Source organism: Lactuca virosa, chromosome 5 (assembly GCF_052849685.1).
Source record: "Lactuca virosa cultivar CGN04683 chromosome 5, Lactuca_virosa_CGN04683_v6, whole genome shotgun sequence".
NCBI classification, from domain to species: domain Eukaryota; kingdom Viridiplantae; phylum Streptophyta; class Magnoliopsida; order Asterales; family Asteraceae; genus Lactuca; species Lactuca virosa.
In genome coordinates, this window is record NC_136430.1 from 205,093,123 (window position 1) to 205,113,024 (window position 19,902).

Consider the following 19,902-nt stretch of genomic DNA (forward strand, 5'->3'; position numbering starts at 1 on the left):
ACTAAGGAACAAGTAGGGTTGAGTTATCGAGTGCGAGTATGCTCAAGCAAGTCTCTGATATTATTATGTTGTATTTCAGAGACATCATGGTTGGGACACGCCACAGGCCTGAGACGAGCGGCGTGAGTGACGAGGAGCTTCGTCAGATGATCCACGATGAGGTGGCAGCGGCGATTCGAGCCGAGATTCTAGAGATGTCCGGAGCATCTGAGGGTACGGTTCGCGCTGAACCAGCTTCGCTTGGGAGCGAAGGACTGGTGGAAGTTCGTGACGGCGAGTTTCACTCTTGCAGAGATTTCAGAGGTGACCTGGGAGAGGTTCACCACCATGTTCAGAGACGAGTATGTTCCCCCGGTGGAAAGGGAACGGCTGGCCCAGGAGTTCTTGACCCTCAAGCAGGGTACTGATTCTGTTACTGTGGTTACCAGGAAGTTTCATGAGAGGGCGATGTTCTGCCCTGAACAGGTGTCTACCGAGCAGGCACGCATGAGCCGGTATTTGGGCATTTTGAGGAGGGATATTCGGGAGTTCGTGTCGAACTCGACTTACCGGACATTTGCTGAGCTCCAGGAAAATGCCCGGAAGAGGGAGATTGAGTTGGAGACTCAGGCCAGAGAGGAGGCCGAGTCTCAGGGGATGGATCGGCGGCCGACACAGTCTCAGCCGGCAGCCAAGCGGGCAAAGCCCGCCGATTCGAGATCTGGAGGCTAGAAGGGCCGCACTTGCCTAAAGTGCGACAAGGGACATGACGGGGTTTGTCGATCGGGTGCTTGCTACAAATGTGGCAAGGAGGGGCACATAGCCAAGGATTGCCCCAAGGGGTTCATGGTTTGATTTCATTGCAACCAGACTGGACACCGGAAGGCCGAGTGTCCGCAGCTGCGGGGGACAGCACAGGGAGCACCGCAGGGATCTGCCCCTGCTGCCGTGCGAGCTACTGAGGTTCGGCCGATGAAGTCTGAGGCATCGAAGGCTCGCGGGAGAGCCTTCCAGTTGACAGCGGAGGAGGTCCATGCAGCGCCCGATGTCGTGGTCGGTATGTATTCTTTTATTTATTTTATGCTGAGTTTGAGATATTGTGCTTATATTATGATGTGCGTAGGTACTTTTCTTGTGAGTTCTGTACCTGATTTGGTGTTATTTGACTCGGGTGCGAGTCGGTTATTTTTTTCCTTAGCGTTTAGTCAGCACATCAGTATCCGACGAGAGGCGTTGAGTCGACCTCTGCGAGTTTCTATAGCTGACGAGCGAGCGGTGTATGCTACGGAAGTGGTTCGAGGATGTGTACTCGAGATCTTTGGTGTTGAGTTTCCGATAGATCTAGCCCCGATTGCGATGGGGGACGTATGTGTCATAGTGGGCATGGATTGGTTGAGCCGATTTGGGGCTGTTATAGACTGCGAGCGACAGTTGGTGACGATACGAGACCCTAGTGGGGGAGTACTTACGGTATACGGCGAGGGTACCCGATATGGGTCAGCATTCTGTTCGGCTGCTAGAGCGAGGCAGAGTCTACAGCAGGGCTGCAGCGGGTTTGTAGCCTATGTGATGGACACACGAGTAGCCGCAGGGAGGGCGAGTTCGGTTGATGATGTTCCGATAGCGAGTGAGTTCCCGGATGTTTTTCCAGAGGAGTTGTCGGGTGTGCCTCCCAAGAGGCAGGTGGAGTTCCGCATTGATTTGGTTCCGGGAGCGGCGCCTATCGCCAAGGTGCCCTATCGCCTTGCGCCACCAGAGATGCAGGAGTTATCCTCACAGCTTCAGGAGCTGTTGGGGAAAGGATTTATCAGGCCGAGTAGCTCACCTTGGGGAGCGCCGATCCTTTTTGTCAAGAAAAAGGATGGTTCACACCGTATGTGCATTGATTACCGGGAGTTGAACAAGTTGACGGTCAAGAACCGTTACCCATTACCGAGGATCGACGATTTGTTCGATCAGTTACAGGGAGCGTCTTGGTTCTCCAAGATTGATCTGAGGTCTGCATATCATCAGATGAGAGTGCGTGATGAGGATATTCAGAAGACGACATTCAGGACTCGTTATGGGCATTACGAGTTCGTGGTGATGCCTTTCGGGCTCACCAATGCACCGGCAGCGTTCATGGATCTCATGAACAGGGTGTGTAGGCCGATGTTGGATCGTTCGGTGATCGTGTTCATTGATGATATTTTGGTGTATTCGAGATCTAGAGAGCAGCACGAGGAGCATCTGAGAGAGATTCTCGGGGTATTAAGATCGGAGAGGCTTTATGCCAAATTCTCCAAGTGCGAGTTCTGGTTACGGGAGGTCCAGTTCTTGGGGCATCTCGTCAACCATAATGGGATTTTGGTCGATCCGGCCAAGATTGAGGCGGTTATGAGGTGGGAGGTGCCGAGATCACCCACCGAGATCAGGAGTTTTCTAGGATTGGCCGGCTATTATCGGAGATTTATCAGGGATTTCTCCAAGATCGTCGTGCCTCTCACCAGGTTGACCTGGAAGGGTGTTGCTTTTTCGTGGGGTCCGGAGCAGCATAGCTCGTTTGAGACACTTCGCCAGAGATTATGCGAGGCCCCGGTGTTGGCCCTCCCGGAAGGGATGGAGGATTTTATGGTGTATTGTGACGCATCGATATCGGGGTTGGGTGCAGTACTTATGTAGAGGGGGCATGTGATAGCGTATGCATCGAGGCAACTGAAGCCTCATGAGACGAGGTACCCCACTCACGATCTGGAGTTGGGGGCAGTGGTGTTCGCCCTCAAGATCTGGCATCACTACTTATATGGGGTTCGGTGTACCATATACACGGACCACAAGAGCTTGAAGTATTTGATGGATCAGCCCAATCTGAATATGCGCTAGAGGAGATGGTTGGACGTGGTAAAGGATTACGATTTGTGAGATCCTGTACCATCCAGGCAAAGCTAATGTTGTAGCTGATGCCCTGAGCCGTAGGGCGGAGAGCACCCCGATTCGAGACATTTGTATGTGACTGACAGTGATGACTCCAGTGTTGGACACCATTCGGGAGGCCCAGGCAGAGGCCGTGAGACCGGAGAACCGCAAGAGAGAGCGGGTGATTGGTCAGGTACCTGAGTTCTTTACCGATAGCCGCGGGCTTATGACCTTTCAGGGTCGGATTTGGGTGTTGTATGCAGGCGGGGCGCGCACCACTTTGATGGAGGAGGTGCACCGATCGAGGTTCTCGATCCATCCCGGGGCCACTAAGATGTATTTGGATCTGAAGAAAGATTACTGGTGGCCCTGTATGAAGAGGGATGTAGCATGGTTTGTTGAGAGGTGCTTGACCTGTCGTAGGGTTAAGGCTGAGCACCAGCGTCCGCACGGCAAGTTGCAGCCACTTGAGGTTCCCCAGTGGAAGTGGGAACAGATTTCCATGGATTTTATCACCAAATTGCCAAGGACCACGAGGGGTGTCGATGCGATTTAGGTGATTGTCGACCGGCTGACGAAGAGCGCTCACTTCCTTGCTATCAGTGAGAGCTCTTCTGCAGAGAGATTGGCAGAGTTGTATGTGAGGGAGGTGGTATCGCGGCATGGAGTACCGATCTCGATTGTGTCAGACCGAGATGTACGTTTCACTTCCAGGTTATGGAAGAAGTTCCATGAGGAGTTGGGTACGAGGCTGCATTTCAGTACCGCTTACCACCCCCAGACGGACACACAGAGTGAGCGGATGATTCAGACGCTCGAGGACATGCTCCGAGCATGTGTGTTGGACTTCGGGGGAAGTTGGGACACGTATCTGCCGTTGGCTGAGTTTTCTTATAACAACAGCCACCATTCGAGTATTGGTATGCCTCCCTTCGAGTTGTTGTATGGTAGGAGATGTCGGACTCCCATTTGCTGGGGAGAGGTAGGGCAGCGCGTGATGGGCAGCACTGAGATAGTGCTTCAGATGACCGAGCAGATACAACAGGTTAGACAGAGGTTGTCGACGGCTCAGAGTCGCCAGAAGAGTTATGCGGATAGGCGACGATCCGAGCTTGAGTTCCAGGTGGGAGACTTCGTACTCCTGAAAGTGTCTCCTCGGAAAGGAGTGATTCGATTCAGGAAGAGGGGCAAGCTGGGCCCCCGGTATATTGGGCCGTTCAGGGTGACCGCGAGGGTGGGTAGGGTAGCATATCGGTTGGAGCTACCTGCGGAGTTGAGCCAGATTCATGATACCTTCCACGTATCTCAGTTGCGGAAGTGTATAGTCGACGAGTCGGCGGTGGTGCCGCTGGAGGATATTCAGGTGGATGCGAGCCTGAATTATGCTGAGAGGCCAGCCGCGATCCGGGATCGGAAGATCAAGGTTCTGAGGAACAAGGAGGTGTCCCTGGTGCAGGTCCAGTGGAAACATCGGAAAGGGTCCGAGCTGACTTGGGAGCCGGAGTTGGAGATGCGGGAGCAGCATCCAGAGTTGTTTGCGGAGCAAGACTTCGAGGGCGAAGTCTGATTCTAGTGGGGGAGAATTACAACATCCGGATTTCCAGGTATTATGTTTGATCATTTATTTTATGAGTAAAAGAGAGGGACTCGACGAGTTGAGGCGCAGACTCGTCGAGTAGGACCGTGATTGCTGACTGGATTAATGAACGGACTCAACGAGTCGGAAGGGTGGACTCGACGAGTCCGCTCCGTAAATTGAAACCCTAATTCTCGGGGTCTGTGCCCTATTTAAAGGCCTTTATGGCCTCCATTTGCGGCCACTTCACTTCTGATAAACCCTAGAGAGCAGAGAGATCGTTTGTGGTGCAAGAGGAAGGCTAATTCACCATTTCTTGTGTGTTTTAGCAAGAAGGAAGGAGGTAGAACAAGCTAGGCGGGTTGAGGAGCTTGGATCCACTTCTATTTGATCAGAGGAAGCTGTTGGAGGTAACAATCTGTGCCATTCTCGTGTTTATTATGATTCTAGTGAAATCTAGGGTTTTCTTTATGCCTCTTTTAGTTGAATCTTGAGTATGTGAGGTCCCAAGGCGAGTTGGTTCATAGATCTGGACCTTAAGAGGTCCAGAGAGTCCTTACCACTCTGCTTATGCCATACCTTTTGAGTTATGAGCCTAGGAGGCCATTTTAGAGGTTATTTCACCAAAAGAAGCTTTGGGTGTGTTGCATGTATACCAAGATTCGACCTTTACGTGATTATCATGCTTGGGAAGGTCAGATCTATAGATTAGAGAAGCAGATCTGACCTTAGAAGGTCATATGAGTATGAACATGGAAGCAACTCGCCGAGTTCATAAGTGGACTCGACGAGTCGAGTCGGGGTTGCCCCGCGATTCGTGACAGGAGGAACCCGTCGAGTGGAAGGATGACTCGACGGGCCAAGAGAGGCTAGAAGGATTCAGAGGACCCGCATGGACTCGCCGAGTCGCCCATGTGCACTCGACGAGTCGGGTCAAAGTTTGACCGTTGACTTTCGTTGACCTTAGGGTTCTGGTCAAGACTGATTCAAGAGAGTTCAGAGAGGGGTAGAATGGCCTTCTACCCAATCTTTAGAGATGAGACTATGAGAGAATATTGATCAGGGATGTTATTCGAATAATAGGAGGAGGCTAGGTCGGGATGTTGAGCACGAGAGTTTATCCGACTTCATTGAGGTGAGTCTTCTCACTATACTGTACCTGGAAGGGTACCTATGTGTGACCGGAAGGTCTTATATGCTATGAGATGTATGAGCTGTATGTTGTTATGTGTTATGTATGTGTTATGTATGTTATGTATAATAAGGACCGGAAGGTCAAGATGATATGGATCGGAAGGTCAAGAGGTTACGGACCAGAAGGTCGATACGGGTAGGACCGGAAGGTCTACCGGGATTCAGGACGGAAGTCCCCTGAGACATTTGGATCGGAAGATCCCACAGAGATATGGTCTGGAAAGGCGTATGTGTTGTATGTGGTATTTTGGGGAACTCACTAAGCGTTTATGCTTACAGTTGCTGTGTTATGTGTTTCAGGTACTAGTGAGGATCGTGGGAAGGCGCCGGCATGATCCGTACACACTCATAGAGATTACGTTTTGAGATTCTGGGATTTGTTTGTTATGATGACATTGGATACAGTCTGTTTGATATTGTTTTTGATGATTGAAAATGTGATTTAAAAATGAAAAATTGTTTTGAAAATTTACGGTGTTACACTCCCAAACGTCTGAAAGGATAACTCAAAAGGATTAGACTACCTTAACTCATAATACCAAGCTCATGGGACCAAAATAACCATAAATATAAGGCTAACAAGATCTAAATGAAATCAACATCAAGTTCTGAACTTTTTACCTCCAAATGATGTCTAAAGTTGAGGTACTTCTGGATCTAAGCTCTTTTTGAATCCCCAAGATGATTCCACCACCTTCCCCTTCCTTCAAGGTCACCAAAAACACACACACACACACAAGGTCAAAATGTCTACACAAGAGGTTAGGGTTTGCAAAGGTCAAGATGAGTGATGGAGGTTGGTGTAAGGAAAGTTTTTGAGGCTGTAGAGGGGATTAAATAGTGCAAAAATCCAAACATTAGGGTTTTCATCTCAACCGTGTATGCCCAGCGTAAACTAGGAGTACACCCAGCATACTCCAAAAGGACGACATTTTCCTTCATGGGCCATACGTGTAACAACCTGTTCTCATTATTCCCATTTTGAGTTGATGATCAAAGGACTGGGTATTAATAGGCTTTGGACCCTTGAGAGGTTGGGTTTTGGACTTAGTTGGAGTGGTTAAGGTATTTCGGGCAGTCCGAGTATTCGGTTTGTGTTCTGGAATTAGAGGGACATTTTGGTAATTTGTCAGCTCGGGTTGTTATGGAAAGCGAATGTTCGTTCAGGACATCTTATGGTGAGTATGAATTGATATCAGGATGGAGCTTCTCGATACTTTTTATGGATAGATAGATGGTCGGAGTCGGAGTTGTGTCGAGAGAGTTATGGCCTTTGGAAGAATTAGGGTTTGGGAAAAACCCTAGTACGCGGGGCGTACCAAGGTGGTAGGCAGGGCGTACCAAGGCAAAGGGGTTATGCAAGGCATAATTAGAGGAACACGCAACGTAGGTGCGACGTTGGGTCGGGGTGCGAGTCCTCGTACGCTGGGCGTACGAGGTGGTACGTTGGGCGTACGAGGGGCAGATTAAAAACCCTAATTTTTTAGGGTTGTACCCTATATAAGCATTATGTTAGCCTCTTTCTTCATTTCCTAAGTCAGCCCCCACCCTCTAAAACCCTAGAATTCGTCCTTAAGTCTTCATGGTGGCATCTTGAGCTTATGGTGTCCATTTTTTTGTGTATTTGGTCCATTTCTATGAAGATGGAGCCTGGTGCAACGATGGGGATCATGGAAGAGCGTATGGATCTGGCGTATGTGACTCATTTCCAGCTTGATGGAGGAATAAAGTGTTGAACTTGATCATTGATGTCTTAGATCTACCATTTATGAGTTTTGCTTCATTTTGGTCCCAAGTATGAGATCTAGTGGTCTTGATTTCATTCCAGGAGCTTTGAGTTTCCCCTCTTAGTGTTTCTGAGGTTCAAGGTCCATAAAGTTGGCACCTTTAGAGTTTAAATCCATCCATGCTTGAGTTATAACCATTTCCATGGTATTAGAGTGTTATATTTGGAGTTTGGGTTCATTTGGGGCATGCAAAGTCACCAAGTTAGTGACTTTATGGGTCTAGACGTTATTTGGGACTCAGATCTATGGTTTGGAATTATGGGCTAAGCATTAAGTGCTTAATGGCAAAAGTGGGATTAAGAAATACACTGGGCATACAAGCCAGTATGCGCAACGTACAAGCCATTAAGCGAGTACGCACAGCGTACTGCTGAGTACACCCTGCGTACTCAGTCAGATTGGACTTTGCAAATGTGGGCCTCAGGTTGTGCCATTTCTTGGACTAAGTTGCTGTGGGCCTTTGTGGACATATGGAAAACAGGTTTTTGGACCAAGGAAATTATTGGGCTTTAGGATAAGGTCCATTGGAGAGGTTTGGGCCCAATTTGGAAAATTGGGCCATGAGTGAACCGTATTTGGGCTTTGAATGGTTATGGGCTAATGGGCCATCGGAATGCCAAGTGTTTTGGACTAGAAAGATGGTTGGACCTTAAGGTAAGGCCATGTAGAGGTCTGGGCCCAATTTGGAAAATTGGGCCATTGATTAGTTAATTGGCCTTTTGGGCCTTTCAGATTGTAGTTTGGGCCATAGTTTTGGTCAAGACCATGGGGAGTAAAATGGTCTTTTTACCCCAGGTTTGAAGTTATGATTATGGTTTAGGACCCAATTGTTAATTGGGTATTATTTTGTTATTGGAAGTTGAGGATCTGTCAGCCAGCAGCCGAGTATTTTTTTGTATGTTTCAGCAATGCGAGGTGAGTCTTCTCACTATATCCATGGGTCAAAGGCACCAATGTCGGTCGATTACATGTTATGTGGTATGCTAGTTGTCTCTGTGATACTTGCATGGAAGACCCTGGGGGGAGCCCGTGGCACTTGGATATCAGACCATGTGGGGGAGTCCATGACATTCCAGGTAAAGACCATGGGGGAGCCCATCAGTGGCGTAGCCAAGATTTTGTTTTAGGGTATGCCAAATAATTTAAAAAATATAAACTAGTAGCAAAATACTTCAAACGATAATAAAATGTAACAATGTATGCATTTTTAAAGTAAATTGTTCATTTTAGTTGCACACGACACTCTCTTACATCATTAAAATCATCTAAAATAGAGTCTAAACTAAAAATCTTAGAGATATCTTTCTTGATGTAAACAACTAGACTATCGGCAATAAAATCATTATCCGTCTTGTTACGTAGTCTATTCTTCACAATTTTCATGGCGGAAAATGCACGCTCAGTAGTCGCAGTAGACACCGGAAGGGTCAACACAAGCCGAATCAATTTGTCAACAAGATAGTAATGACTTGCTTTCCTTGTCTCTACCAAGCCTTGTCATACTTCAACAATAGATGGCAACTTTCCCAAAAATGGATGGTCCTTTACATAAGCTTCAAAGTGCTTCAACTGAAATTTTAGAACATCTATTTCCAGTTCTGTGAAATCAAGATAATAATATTTTTTTGCAAGTTTGCAAATAGAATCAGAATTGAAGCATTTATATCCCTCCTTTGGATCCAAAGCAAGGCTAAGTTCTAAAAGCTCTATAGCTCTTTCATTGAACCTTGTATCAATTTCCTGTAACTGAAAATCAATAGTTTCATTAAATAGATCAAAATGATAGTGATGCTCAATAGTAATATGACCTCCCTTCCTGTTGCTTCTCCCTTCAAAATAAGGATCTTTGAATTCAGGAATATCAATATCATGCTTCTTACAAAACTCAACGACATCATCAAGAAAATTTGCCCATTCATTATCTCTAAGGGTTTCAATCAGTTTCTTCGTGTGGGAGACCATTGTGATTGCACTTATGATGTCTTGAGATTTTTGTTGTAAAGCTTGACAAAGAGTATCAGTAATTCCCAAAATTTGTTTCATCATATGTAAAATTAAAACAAATTCAAAAGATGTCATTCCTTTTAACGCGATACTAGCATCACCTTTTGTTTTATAATTAGAGCCTGCTTTTTTATGTTTTCCAAAAACGTACAAGTTGGATTGTACATCTGAAGAAGACTGCTAGTAGAAGTAAAATGTGGGCTCCAACGAGTGTCTCTGGCACGCTTTAAAGTGCCAATTTGATTAGCCCCTTTACCCGTATTTATTTCACCAGATTCTAACAATTCTGCAATTTCAGCAGCTTGTAGCTAATCTTGGCGTTTACAAGAAGCACATATGGAAATCATAATGAAAGATAAATTTTGGAAAAATTCATGTACAAAGCTTACTTCTCTAGCTGCTGCAACCAACGCAAGGTTTAACCGATGAGCCATACAATGTATAAATAAGCACATGGATAATCCTTAAGGAATAATGCTTGTAATCCCTTCCATTCACCACGCATGTTGCTAGCTCCATCATACCCCTGTCCATGAAGATTCTCAACAACAAGCTCGTAAGAAGTAAGAGTTTCACATATAGAAGAATACAAAGTGGAAGATGATGTATCTTTGACATGGACAAGATCAAAAATCGTTCTTGTATGTAACCTTTCTTGTCAACATATCTAAGAACAATGGCCATTTGTTCTTTATTACTTTCATCACCTGCCTCATCCACGATTATGCAGTATTTAGAATCAAAAATATCTTCAACTATCTTTTTTCGTAGTTTCTCAGCAAAAACATGTAAAATTTCTTTTTGAACCTCAGGTGAAGTGTATTTCGTATTGTCGGGTGCATTTTCTAAAACGACACATGCAACCTCTTCATTGTAAGAAGTTGTGTGCTTAATTAACTCAATGAAGTTACCACGATTTTTTTAATCAATTTTCTCATCATGCCCCCTAAAATAAATCCCCTGAAATGAAAGAAAACAAACAACATCTATTGATGTTTTCACCCTTAGCCTATTCTTTTCAATTTGATCAGCAGACTGTTTTTGCATCACTTTATCAATATGTACTGACTGATTCATCAAAGTATCACAAAATCGCACAGCATTATAATGCTGAGAGTTTGGTATATCTCCAATATGTTTCAAAAATGAACAATGTTTCCCTTTAACTTTGTTCTGGTTTTTAAAACCATTGGTTGTAAATGCATCATGACCATTATGGGTATTTGATTCTTCAAGAAAAATATAGCAATAAAAACAATATGCTTTATCTTTAGTTTTAGAATACTCAAGCCAAGGAAATTCGGAATACCATTTAGACTGAAAATGTCGTGGATGACTTTTTGACTCAGATGGAGGATATTTAGGCAACAGAGGTTGATGTAGCCCCGATCTTAAGTATGCTTGTCTGATTTCATCCTTCATATTGGCTGCATATTTCCATATAGGTAGACGTAGGCCAGGATCATGTTCAATGGAACAAAAGGTAGGATTCTCAACCGTTGAAGATGGTGCAAGGCTCTTAGCTGTTGAAGATGGTAGAGGGTTATCATCTTCTGGAGGTGATTGAGGTTTCCCAACCGGTAATGATGATGACGACGTGTTTTTCTCTTCGTCTCTTGGTAAAATATTACGCGTGAAAAATGAATCTAGTCTTTTTTGCTTTGTTCCCATTGTTCAACGAAATTTACTAATCATAGAAAAATTCAATTACAAAAATAATCTTATATTTGTATACAAAACAAACTTATATGTAATACAATAACACATAATACAATTATTCATATAACTATTTCATAGCAACAATTAACAACCTAATTTATAAAATACATACGAATATACGATAAAAATGTAAAATCAATGCAAACCTCAATGTTAAATTGGTCAGAACTAAGTCAATTAAAAATTATATACGATATAAATAAAACAAACTGATTAATTAAGATAAAAAAAAATACAAACCTGTGACACTATAGAAAATTGTGTTTTATTGCTATAAGAAATTGGAACGACGAACGATAATCCAATACAGTTTCAAAAGCTTAATTAATTGAGATGCCGAAAAAAAGCGTTTCCCTACTGTTAAATGAGAATTTGCTGCTCAATGAAAAAAAAAAAAAACTAAACAAACTTAAAAGTTGCAGATGGTGGGTGGGCCACTGTAGCCCAAAATTTTCTTTTATTAAAAAAATTATATTATATATATATATATATATATATATATATATATATATATATATATATATATATATATATATATATATCCTCAAGTTATGTAGGGTGGGCCATTGCTCACTCTTGCATTTAATTACCTCCGTCCCTGGAGCCCATGACACTTGGATATAAGACCATGTGGGGGAGCCCATGTCATTCCAGGTCACGACCATGGGGGGAGCCCATGACAACTGTATGTGTGTTGCATGATATTTTGTGGTTGTATGTTATATGGTATTTTGGGAAACTCACTGAGCTTTGTGCTTACGGTTTTCAGTTTATGTTTCAGGTACTCCGGTTTTCAAATGGAAGAGCTCGGGATGATTGCAGAGCACACACCACATGTTTTCGCTTTCTGTGATTACACTGGTTTAATGATGTTTTGCTAAATATTGGTTACTCTGGTTTTATGGAAACAATCTGTATTAACGATTTATTAATCTAAAAACAAAAATTTTTATGTCGTGATTTTCGGGTCATTACATTACGCCCAACGTACTCTGGGAGTACGCCCCGTGTACTCATGCAAAACACTTTTTTTCCTTAAGTGCTATATGGAACCAATTCTCAAACAAACTCATTCCAATGCTCAAAATGCAAACAATTCCCATACTAAGGGGGCTAAAGGTAAATAGTTGAAAATTGAGGTGTTACAAAAATCGATCCCCCAAAAAATGAAGTTGGTTGCCACTTTTTCGAAAAGATGAAAAACTGCTACTAAACCCACGTCCACGTTTTTACGGCCCGTGGAAATAAAGAAAGTTGGATGCTTGAATTGGTCGAGGCTTCAAAGTTGTTGTTGGAGCTGGTTCGTTTCCACGGCCTTCGGAAATACAAGGCTAAAATTTTCACGGCCGTGGAAATCTCTGACTGCGGGGATTCTTCAATTTTCTGCAACTTCTTCCTCCGTGATCCGAAAGTCGTGGAATCTTGTTTGCACCTTCTAGTTACCTCCCTGAGTGAGATCCCACCTCCAAGAGTCCCTGAAATATCACAACAGTATGTGAGTGAAATAGTATCATGGAATATCCCGAAAACACATAAAATGCATGGAGTTAAGCCTAAATGCAATGCAATGGTGTGGTATAAAGGTGCAAAATAGGTGCATGAAATGCACCTAACAAGAGGGTAACCACATTCTCGCATCGCGGGCTTCTATAATCAACAATATTTTATTCTTTGTTGATCAATTCCAACAGTCCATATCTAGTACAACAATTCATCTCCTTTTATTTCATGGATGTCTTCACTACTATAAAATAATATTTGAATATAATAAGTATCATATATCTCGATTTAAGACCAAAATGTTCAAAAAATACTATGATATCGCAAATATATATATATATATATATATATATATATATATATATATATATATATATATATATATATATATATATATATATATATATATATATATATATATATATATATATCATGGTTGCAGAAATCGGGATTAATCGTGGATTAATCGTTTGGCGTTCTCCAACTGTCGAGGATTAGGGCATTAATCGGAAATTTAGGATTAATCGGCTTTGGCGGGATTAATCGGCCTTGGCGGGATTAATCGGTCAACAAAAATCAACAAAAGTCAAAAAAAGTCAAGAAAAGTAAAAAAAAGTCAAAAAAGGTCAAAAAAAATTAAAAAAACTTAAAAAAAATTCAAAAAACCAACTTTTTTTTTTACTCCAGAATTTTCAAAATTTCAAAATTTCAAATATTATACCAAAATGTTCATATTTTTGTATTTTCAAATTTCCAAATTACAAATTTTCTTATTTTCTAAATTTGAAGTACTTGTTTTTCTTAAGATATATTAATATTTAATTAATTTTAATATTTTATTAATAATCTATGGTCCCCGATTAATCCCCGCCAAGACCGATTAATCCCTTAACACCAGTCGACCGTCGAGCTACCGTCGAGCGATTTTTACAACCTTGATATATATATATATATATATATATATATATACATATATATATATATATATATATATATATATATATATATATATATATATATGACAATATCAATCTTGTTTTCTTTGATGTTTGGTCCTTGGTTGTGGCTTATCAGAAGTCATATATGCAGATGGGGAAGGTTGATTCAGTTGAGAAATGGTCGTGTCCACAATATTCTATGCCAGGATAGGCGAATCAATTTTGACCGGTGTCAACATTGTTTCTAGGGGATCAATGTTTGATTAATCACTCAGTGTAGTATATATTTCCAGTTGTTTGGAGATGAAGAGTTCTGAACCTTCCACATAGAAACTTCAGAAACATGCTCAGACATATTTTCAAGGCATAAAGCCCAAAACCTTGCATAAGGAATCTCAAGAACTTTAAAAGTTTCTCTTTGTGTTGTATACTAAAAAAGGTGTTTTCAGAAACAGGAGTAAGTCTAATAGCATCCATAAAATAGTTTTGTAAGAAAACATGTTTCTTCGTTGAAAAGTATAAATAACCATTTACCCTTATGTTTTGTTTTGTTTTAGAATAAAATCTATCAATTTAAGAAAAAAGAATTATCAACTATCTTATATTGGACAAATAATGTAAATTTATAAAGAATTGAACAAACAAAATCATCAAAAGTCTCATGAACTTATTTAAATTACAATATTGTAATAAGAACAAATAAAAGTAGAATGTTATAACAAACAAATCAAAGAAAGTACATAGCTATTTCTTGCATTTAACATTTTACTTCTTCTTCTATTTTCCTCAAGGTTAAAGTTATTTTGTGAATCTTGAAGAAGCAACAATAAAATAATGTACGATCTCCTTTTACTTCACCTAATGTCATTATATTACGTTGAATCTTAAAGTTTACTGAAGTTGTAATGATTCCTTTCTCTATTTGATTCCATTCTCGTTATTCCATTCCATAGTTAGTATTATACTTTATAAAATAACTTAATAGAATATAAACTACACCAAAAGAAGTTGATGATAAGCACAAAATCAAACATCATTTTAATCTAAAAGTTTCTCAGCAGTAGATGAACTATCAAAAAGTTTCTTGGTATCAATAATTGAGTCAATTACCCCAATATAACAATTAACAAATACACCACAATCAAACTAATAGAAGTGTCGTTCCAATTAATTCGTTGGTGTTACAGTTGTTAGGTCATAAATTATGGTTTATACTTTGCTTTTCATAAGCTATTTGAGTTCTCGGTCTAGGACCGAAAACACCATGTTTTGGTGTTGTTTGGACCAAAATCACATGTGGTTTTGGTTAGGCTTAATATTGTCTTGTTTGGGTTTTGGGTTGGGCCTTTGTTATTAGGTCTAGGTATACATAGTGTTATTTTAGCCTTGTAAAGAGAGAGAGACGTTTTTGTGTGACTCCACAAGCCAAGAACGAAATCAAGAGAGAAACAAAGAGAACCGAAGTGTAATCAGAATCTTATGTACCAGACTATCATTGAATATAGTGTGCATTGAAGATTCATCTTGTGTTCCTTATTCTATATCACGTTTTGCATCATTCACTTGATTGGGATTCCGCACCATCATAGTGAATCCGATTAATACGTAGCGATTTGGGGTTTTACAACAGTTTTTATAATATGGAATTCCTTTAAACTACAACAAATACAATTCAATACAAGCACACATAGATAAGAACACACCAAATCAAGTTTCTCTGACAATTTGCCCAAAAAATGAAACAAAGATCATTTGATTTCACTTTTCTTCACTATCTCCCAAGACTTCAATAAGAACCACATATTATAGACTAGAAAAAATGGATAAACCCTAATGGAAAAAATGCAGTGACACCGATGATAGAGTATTTAAACAATAAAAAAATGATATCAAAGTCGTTAAGAGATTTACCGGAGGTGTTGCTCTTTGTCGAAGAGGAGGGGATTCCTCGAAGCCAGCAACAGATGTTGCTGGATAGAGATTAACGGCAGGAGGGGCAGGAAGGAGGAGGTGCTAGACGAAGATCAGAGGTGGGAAGAGCTGACGCTAATAGAAATGTCGGAGTTTGGAGAAGTTTTACATCCATAACTGAGATGGAGATGAAGGGTTGTCGATCGTGAGAAGGAGAGAAAGGGCAACGTAGGTATTTGTCTCGGTCAACTTTATTTTCTTCAAGGACCGAATCAGTGGTTTTTCACTGATCGAGTCGGATATATGAACCGATTCAGCCGATTTTTGGGTTAGCAAACTGGCTGACCGGAGCCAGTCAGCCTAATATCAAACAATCCCTAAGCCTTTGAGATGCATTTGATTGGAATAGTGGACGTGGATTTGGTGTAGACCTGCATAAAAGGACCGGTCTTGGACCGAATTCGAAAAAAGACCGAGAGCAGTCCGATTTAAAACGAAACTGGACCGAAAAAGATCAAATCTAAAAAAGACCGTCTCGAGACCGTCCAAGACCGATCCAAAAAAAACCAGGTCGGTCTTAAGACGGTCCCAAAAAAGACTGGACCGTTCCGAGACCGACACAAGACCAGTCTGAGACCAACCCTATAAATATATCATTTTTGTGTTAATTACATAATTTTTATCACACACTATCTAACTTTTTTTTTCTTTTTTTCTTCTATAAAACTTTAGTGTATCATTTTAATAAAGTTTAATATATTATTTTGGTGTTAATTAGATATTTGTTAAGGAAAAACTAAAAATCCAAAAAATACCGAAACCATACTGAAAAAACCCGAAAACTAAACTAAAAAATGTGCACGGAAAGACCGAGATACCGAACCAAAAATGACCGAGACTGATCCCAAAAAGAGACCGGTCTAAAAAAAGACAGACCGAAAAAAGACCGGCCCTAGACCGGACGGGACCGGTCCGAAAAAAGACCGGACCGCTTCGAAACCGACCGCAAAATGATCGGGCCGTTTCGAGACCGACCCGAAACCGGTCCGGGACCGCAAATGTGCAGGTCTAAATTTTGGTGAAAGGGATTACTTTGTGCATAGAATTGTCATTTGATATTTTGATATCTTTTAAGTTCGAATATATACAATCTGTTTTAATAAAATAAATAAATAGATGCTGAAAATAATGATGATAATACAAATAAGAAGTACAATAATTATGCAAATGATTGTTGGACACCATTATTTATACATTACTTGTTACACCTATTATTATATATATTATTATATATATATTAAAGTTGTGAAAGATTTTAACAGTAAAGTGATATATTTTTTGTCAATTTTGGTCCTCCAACTTACAACATTGACCCTTCATCTTTATACTTTTGTTCACAAACAACCCTTTCACTTTGGTTTCAATTTTTCATAACCTTCGCCTTTTATTACATATTATTAATATTTAGTCTTTTGGCAGAAATGGTCCATCATCATTATTATTATTATTGTTAGACAAAATTACACGATTGGTCCATGTGGTTTACCAGATTTAACATTCTCTTTTTGGTTTTAAATTAATGTTTTATTTATTAGAAAATACTCACCCAATACCATAAACCCACCCACCATCTGCCATCACCACCACCACCACCACCGCCAAAATTACATAAATGGTCCATATGGTTTACCCATGGTGACAAATTCAGTCCCTACTACCTGAAAAGACCAAATTACCCTCACATTAACGGACAAAAAGCAACCAACATGCTACTTTACTTTACAAATCAATACCTTCCGACCCCGGCAACGCCGGAGAATCTTTTCTAGTATATAATAATATTTGTACAGATGATTCTGTATTTTATATCTATATATAAATGTTATATTTTTTTCACCTGATTGTATATATGAAATTACTACTTGTAATTGTCTTTTGTATTTTATTATAAAATGCTTAAGTAGTAGATAAAACAAAAGTTTTAATAAATTGCCACTAGATAAAACAAAACTTTATTATAAAATGCTTAAGTAGTAGATATTATATCTTTCATGTGTTTTTATTCATTTTAACTGGTTCAATCGATTTTTTGTAAAAACCGGTTTGTTCTGGTCCAAAATTGAACATCAAACAAATACTAGTTGAACCGTCTTTTTCACGAATCTGATCGAGTCGGTTAAACTGGCCGGTTCAAACATAAATTTAAAGGGAAAATGACTTACAAGGGTAACCATCTTTGTCGCTTTGTTTACATTTAGACAACTTCTTTATTTTTGTACACATTTGAGCATTTAACTTGTTATATGTGTTCACATATTGCCGTTGTCAGCGGTTATAGCAGGTGACAATGGTAATATGTGAACAAATTAACAAGTTAAATAGTTAAATGTATACAAAAAATAGTTGTCTAAATGTGAACAAAACGAAAAGTTAATTACTCTAATAAGTCATTTTCCCTACTTTTAATAGTGATTTAATTTTTCATATTTGTTTGTATTATTTTTTTTCAAACGTTATTTTTAAAATATTCATAATTTCCTAAATATTAATTAAATATTTATCAATTTTAAACTTTACTTTTTAATTAATAAATATGTTTTTGTTTTGTGAAATATTTTATATAACCTCTTATATATTTTTTCTTTTGTTTTGAAGCATATACAATATTTTTAAAATAAATAGCATCTAACAATAAAATTAAATAAATTAAATATGTAACAATAAGTATGGAGGGTCTTTTAAAAAAATTAAAAAAAAATATTACTTACCAAATAAAAAAACAAAAAAATCAATATAATGTAAATGTTTTAAAATTATTCCAACTTTTTAATGCTTTTTAGTTAGAAGTTTATAAACTTTTAATTTTTTTTAATACAACGTTTTAAACTAGTATTTAACGAAAATATTTTAAAATGTTAATAAAAAGTATTAAATTGTCATACAAAATCTGTGAAACACTTTAAAAATATTGTAAAGAAAGTTTAGAAATAAATATATGAAAGTTATAGAAAAATTGTATGAAAATGTAAAAAAAACAAGTAAAAAACTTGTAAGAGAATTTTAAAACATTTATAAAATATTTGGTTTAAAAGCACTTGTATTAAAATTATATGAAAGTTTAAAACATTATATTAGAAAACCTATAAGAAAAAAAATATCATAAAAATGTTGTAAGAAATTATAAAAAATTTTAAGAAATTTGTAAAAAGAAAATGTGAAAAAATATCATAAAAATGTTTTAAGAAATTATAAAAAAATTTAAGAAATTTGTAAAAAAAATTGTTCACATTTAGACAACTTTTTTTTTATATTTGACCATTTAACGGGTGTTGTTATACACACCTAAAACCACTCTTAAAAAAGTCAAAACCAATTTGTTTTTGTAAGGGTCAAAATGTTGTAATTAGTCGAAATGTATTTTGCATTCTTCGAATGTTTTGTAATCTATTTTACTAAGGCGCTTTTATTCGAAGTTTAAGTGTCTATGCCTTAGTATATTTTTGTACGCTTTCTGTTCCCTATAAATAGGGATATTTACTAGAGTTAGATAAGAGTTTTTACAGACCTGTCTTTGTACTCTGTAAACATTCGAAAGCGTAATAGAGCTGAAACAAGATCATATTTACATCCGGTGTTCAATTTCACATTCTTACTTGATTTGATACTCTGATTCATTTTATACTCGATTCTATGATTCATCAATTCGTATCAGAGCAGGAATCACATCTGTGATCTGATTTTCATCTATTCAAAAAGTTTTTGAATCAAATTTTTGATTCAAAAGTTTCTGCACTTTTTTATAGTGAAAAATTTGTCTAGATTTTAGTTTGTGATTTGATTCTGCATTTGAATTGTTGAATCGAGTGTTCTTCTTGTAATTCCGATTTGATTCAACCAGTTTGTTTTCAAATTTCCAAATCTTCTTAAAAATTTTCAAAATCATCTTCCGTACAACAATGGCGAGCTTCAATCTCAATTCGATGACCTCGTTTTCTCATTTGTTAGGATCATCAACCAAAATTCCAATGTTAATCCCTGAATATTATGATCAGTGGGCTGAGCGTATGCAGGATTATCTGAATGGTCTTGATGAAGAATTATGGTCATGTATGACTGGAAATGTCAATGTTCCAGTGAATGTTCAAGCAATTGGATCATCTTCTACAAGTTCTGATGTTGATAATCAATCTGATCGTCTGAAGAAACTGGAGAAGAGATGTATGAGGGAACTGCGAGGTGCTTTACCTCCAGTTGTGTACAATTACGTAAGGAGTTGTACAACTGGTAAGGAAGTCTGGAACAATCTGAAAGATAAGTTTCAAGGAAGTGAGAAGACGAAAATCAATTCAGTCAAACAGTGTTTGGTCGAGTTAAAAGATTTCAAGCAAAAAGAAGGAGA

General features: G+C 39.1%; 1 protein-coding gene across 1 annotated transcript; it reads right to left on the minus strand.

Annotated features, from left to right (window-relative positions):
• Positions 1 to 8,928: 8,928 nt before the first annotated feature.
• Positions 8,929 to 11,106, minus strand: LOC145112283 (uncharacterized). The gene is made up of 4 exons (XM_079048464.1): positions 10,417 to 11,106; positions 10,086 to 10,323; positions 9,859 to 10,044; positions 8,929 to 9,557 (listed from the first exon to the last, which is right to left on the minus strand). The coding sequence occupies exons 1-4, from the start codon at positions 11,104 to 11,106 to the stop codon at positions 8,929 to 8,931; spliced, it is 1,743 nt and encodes a 580-aa protein (XP_078904590.1).
• Between the last annotated feature and the right edge of the window lie 8,796 nt (positions 11,107 to 19,902).

Bases quoted from the DNA above. Each gene is read 5' to 3' on its own strand.
- LOC145112283 (XM_079048464.1), bottom strand. From the start codon at position 11,106: ATGGGAACAAAGCAAAAAAGACTAGATTCATTTTTCACGCGTAATATT. The intron at 10,324-10,416 runs GTTTGTTTTCTT...GAGTTAATTAAG, and splicing joins TGAAAACATCAATAGATGTT to CACACAACTTCTTACAATGA. The intron at 10,045-10,085 runs GTTACATACAAG...TCCATGTCAAAG, and splicing joins TAGATATGTTGACAAGAAAG to ATACATCATCTTCCACTTTG.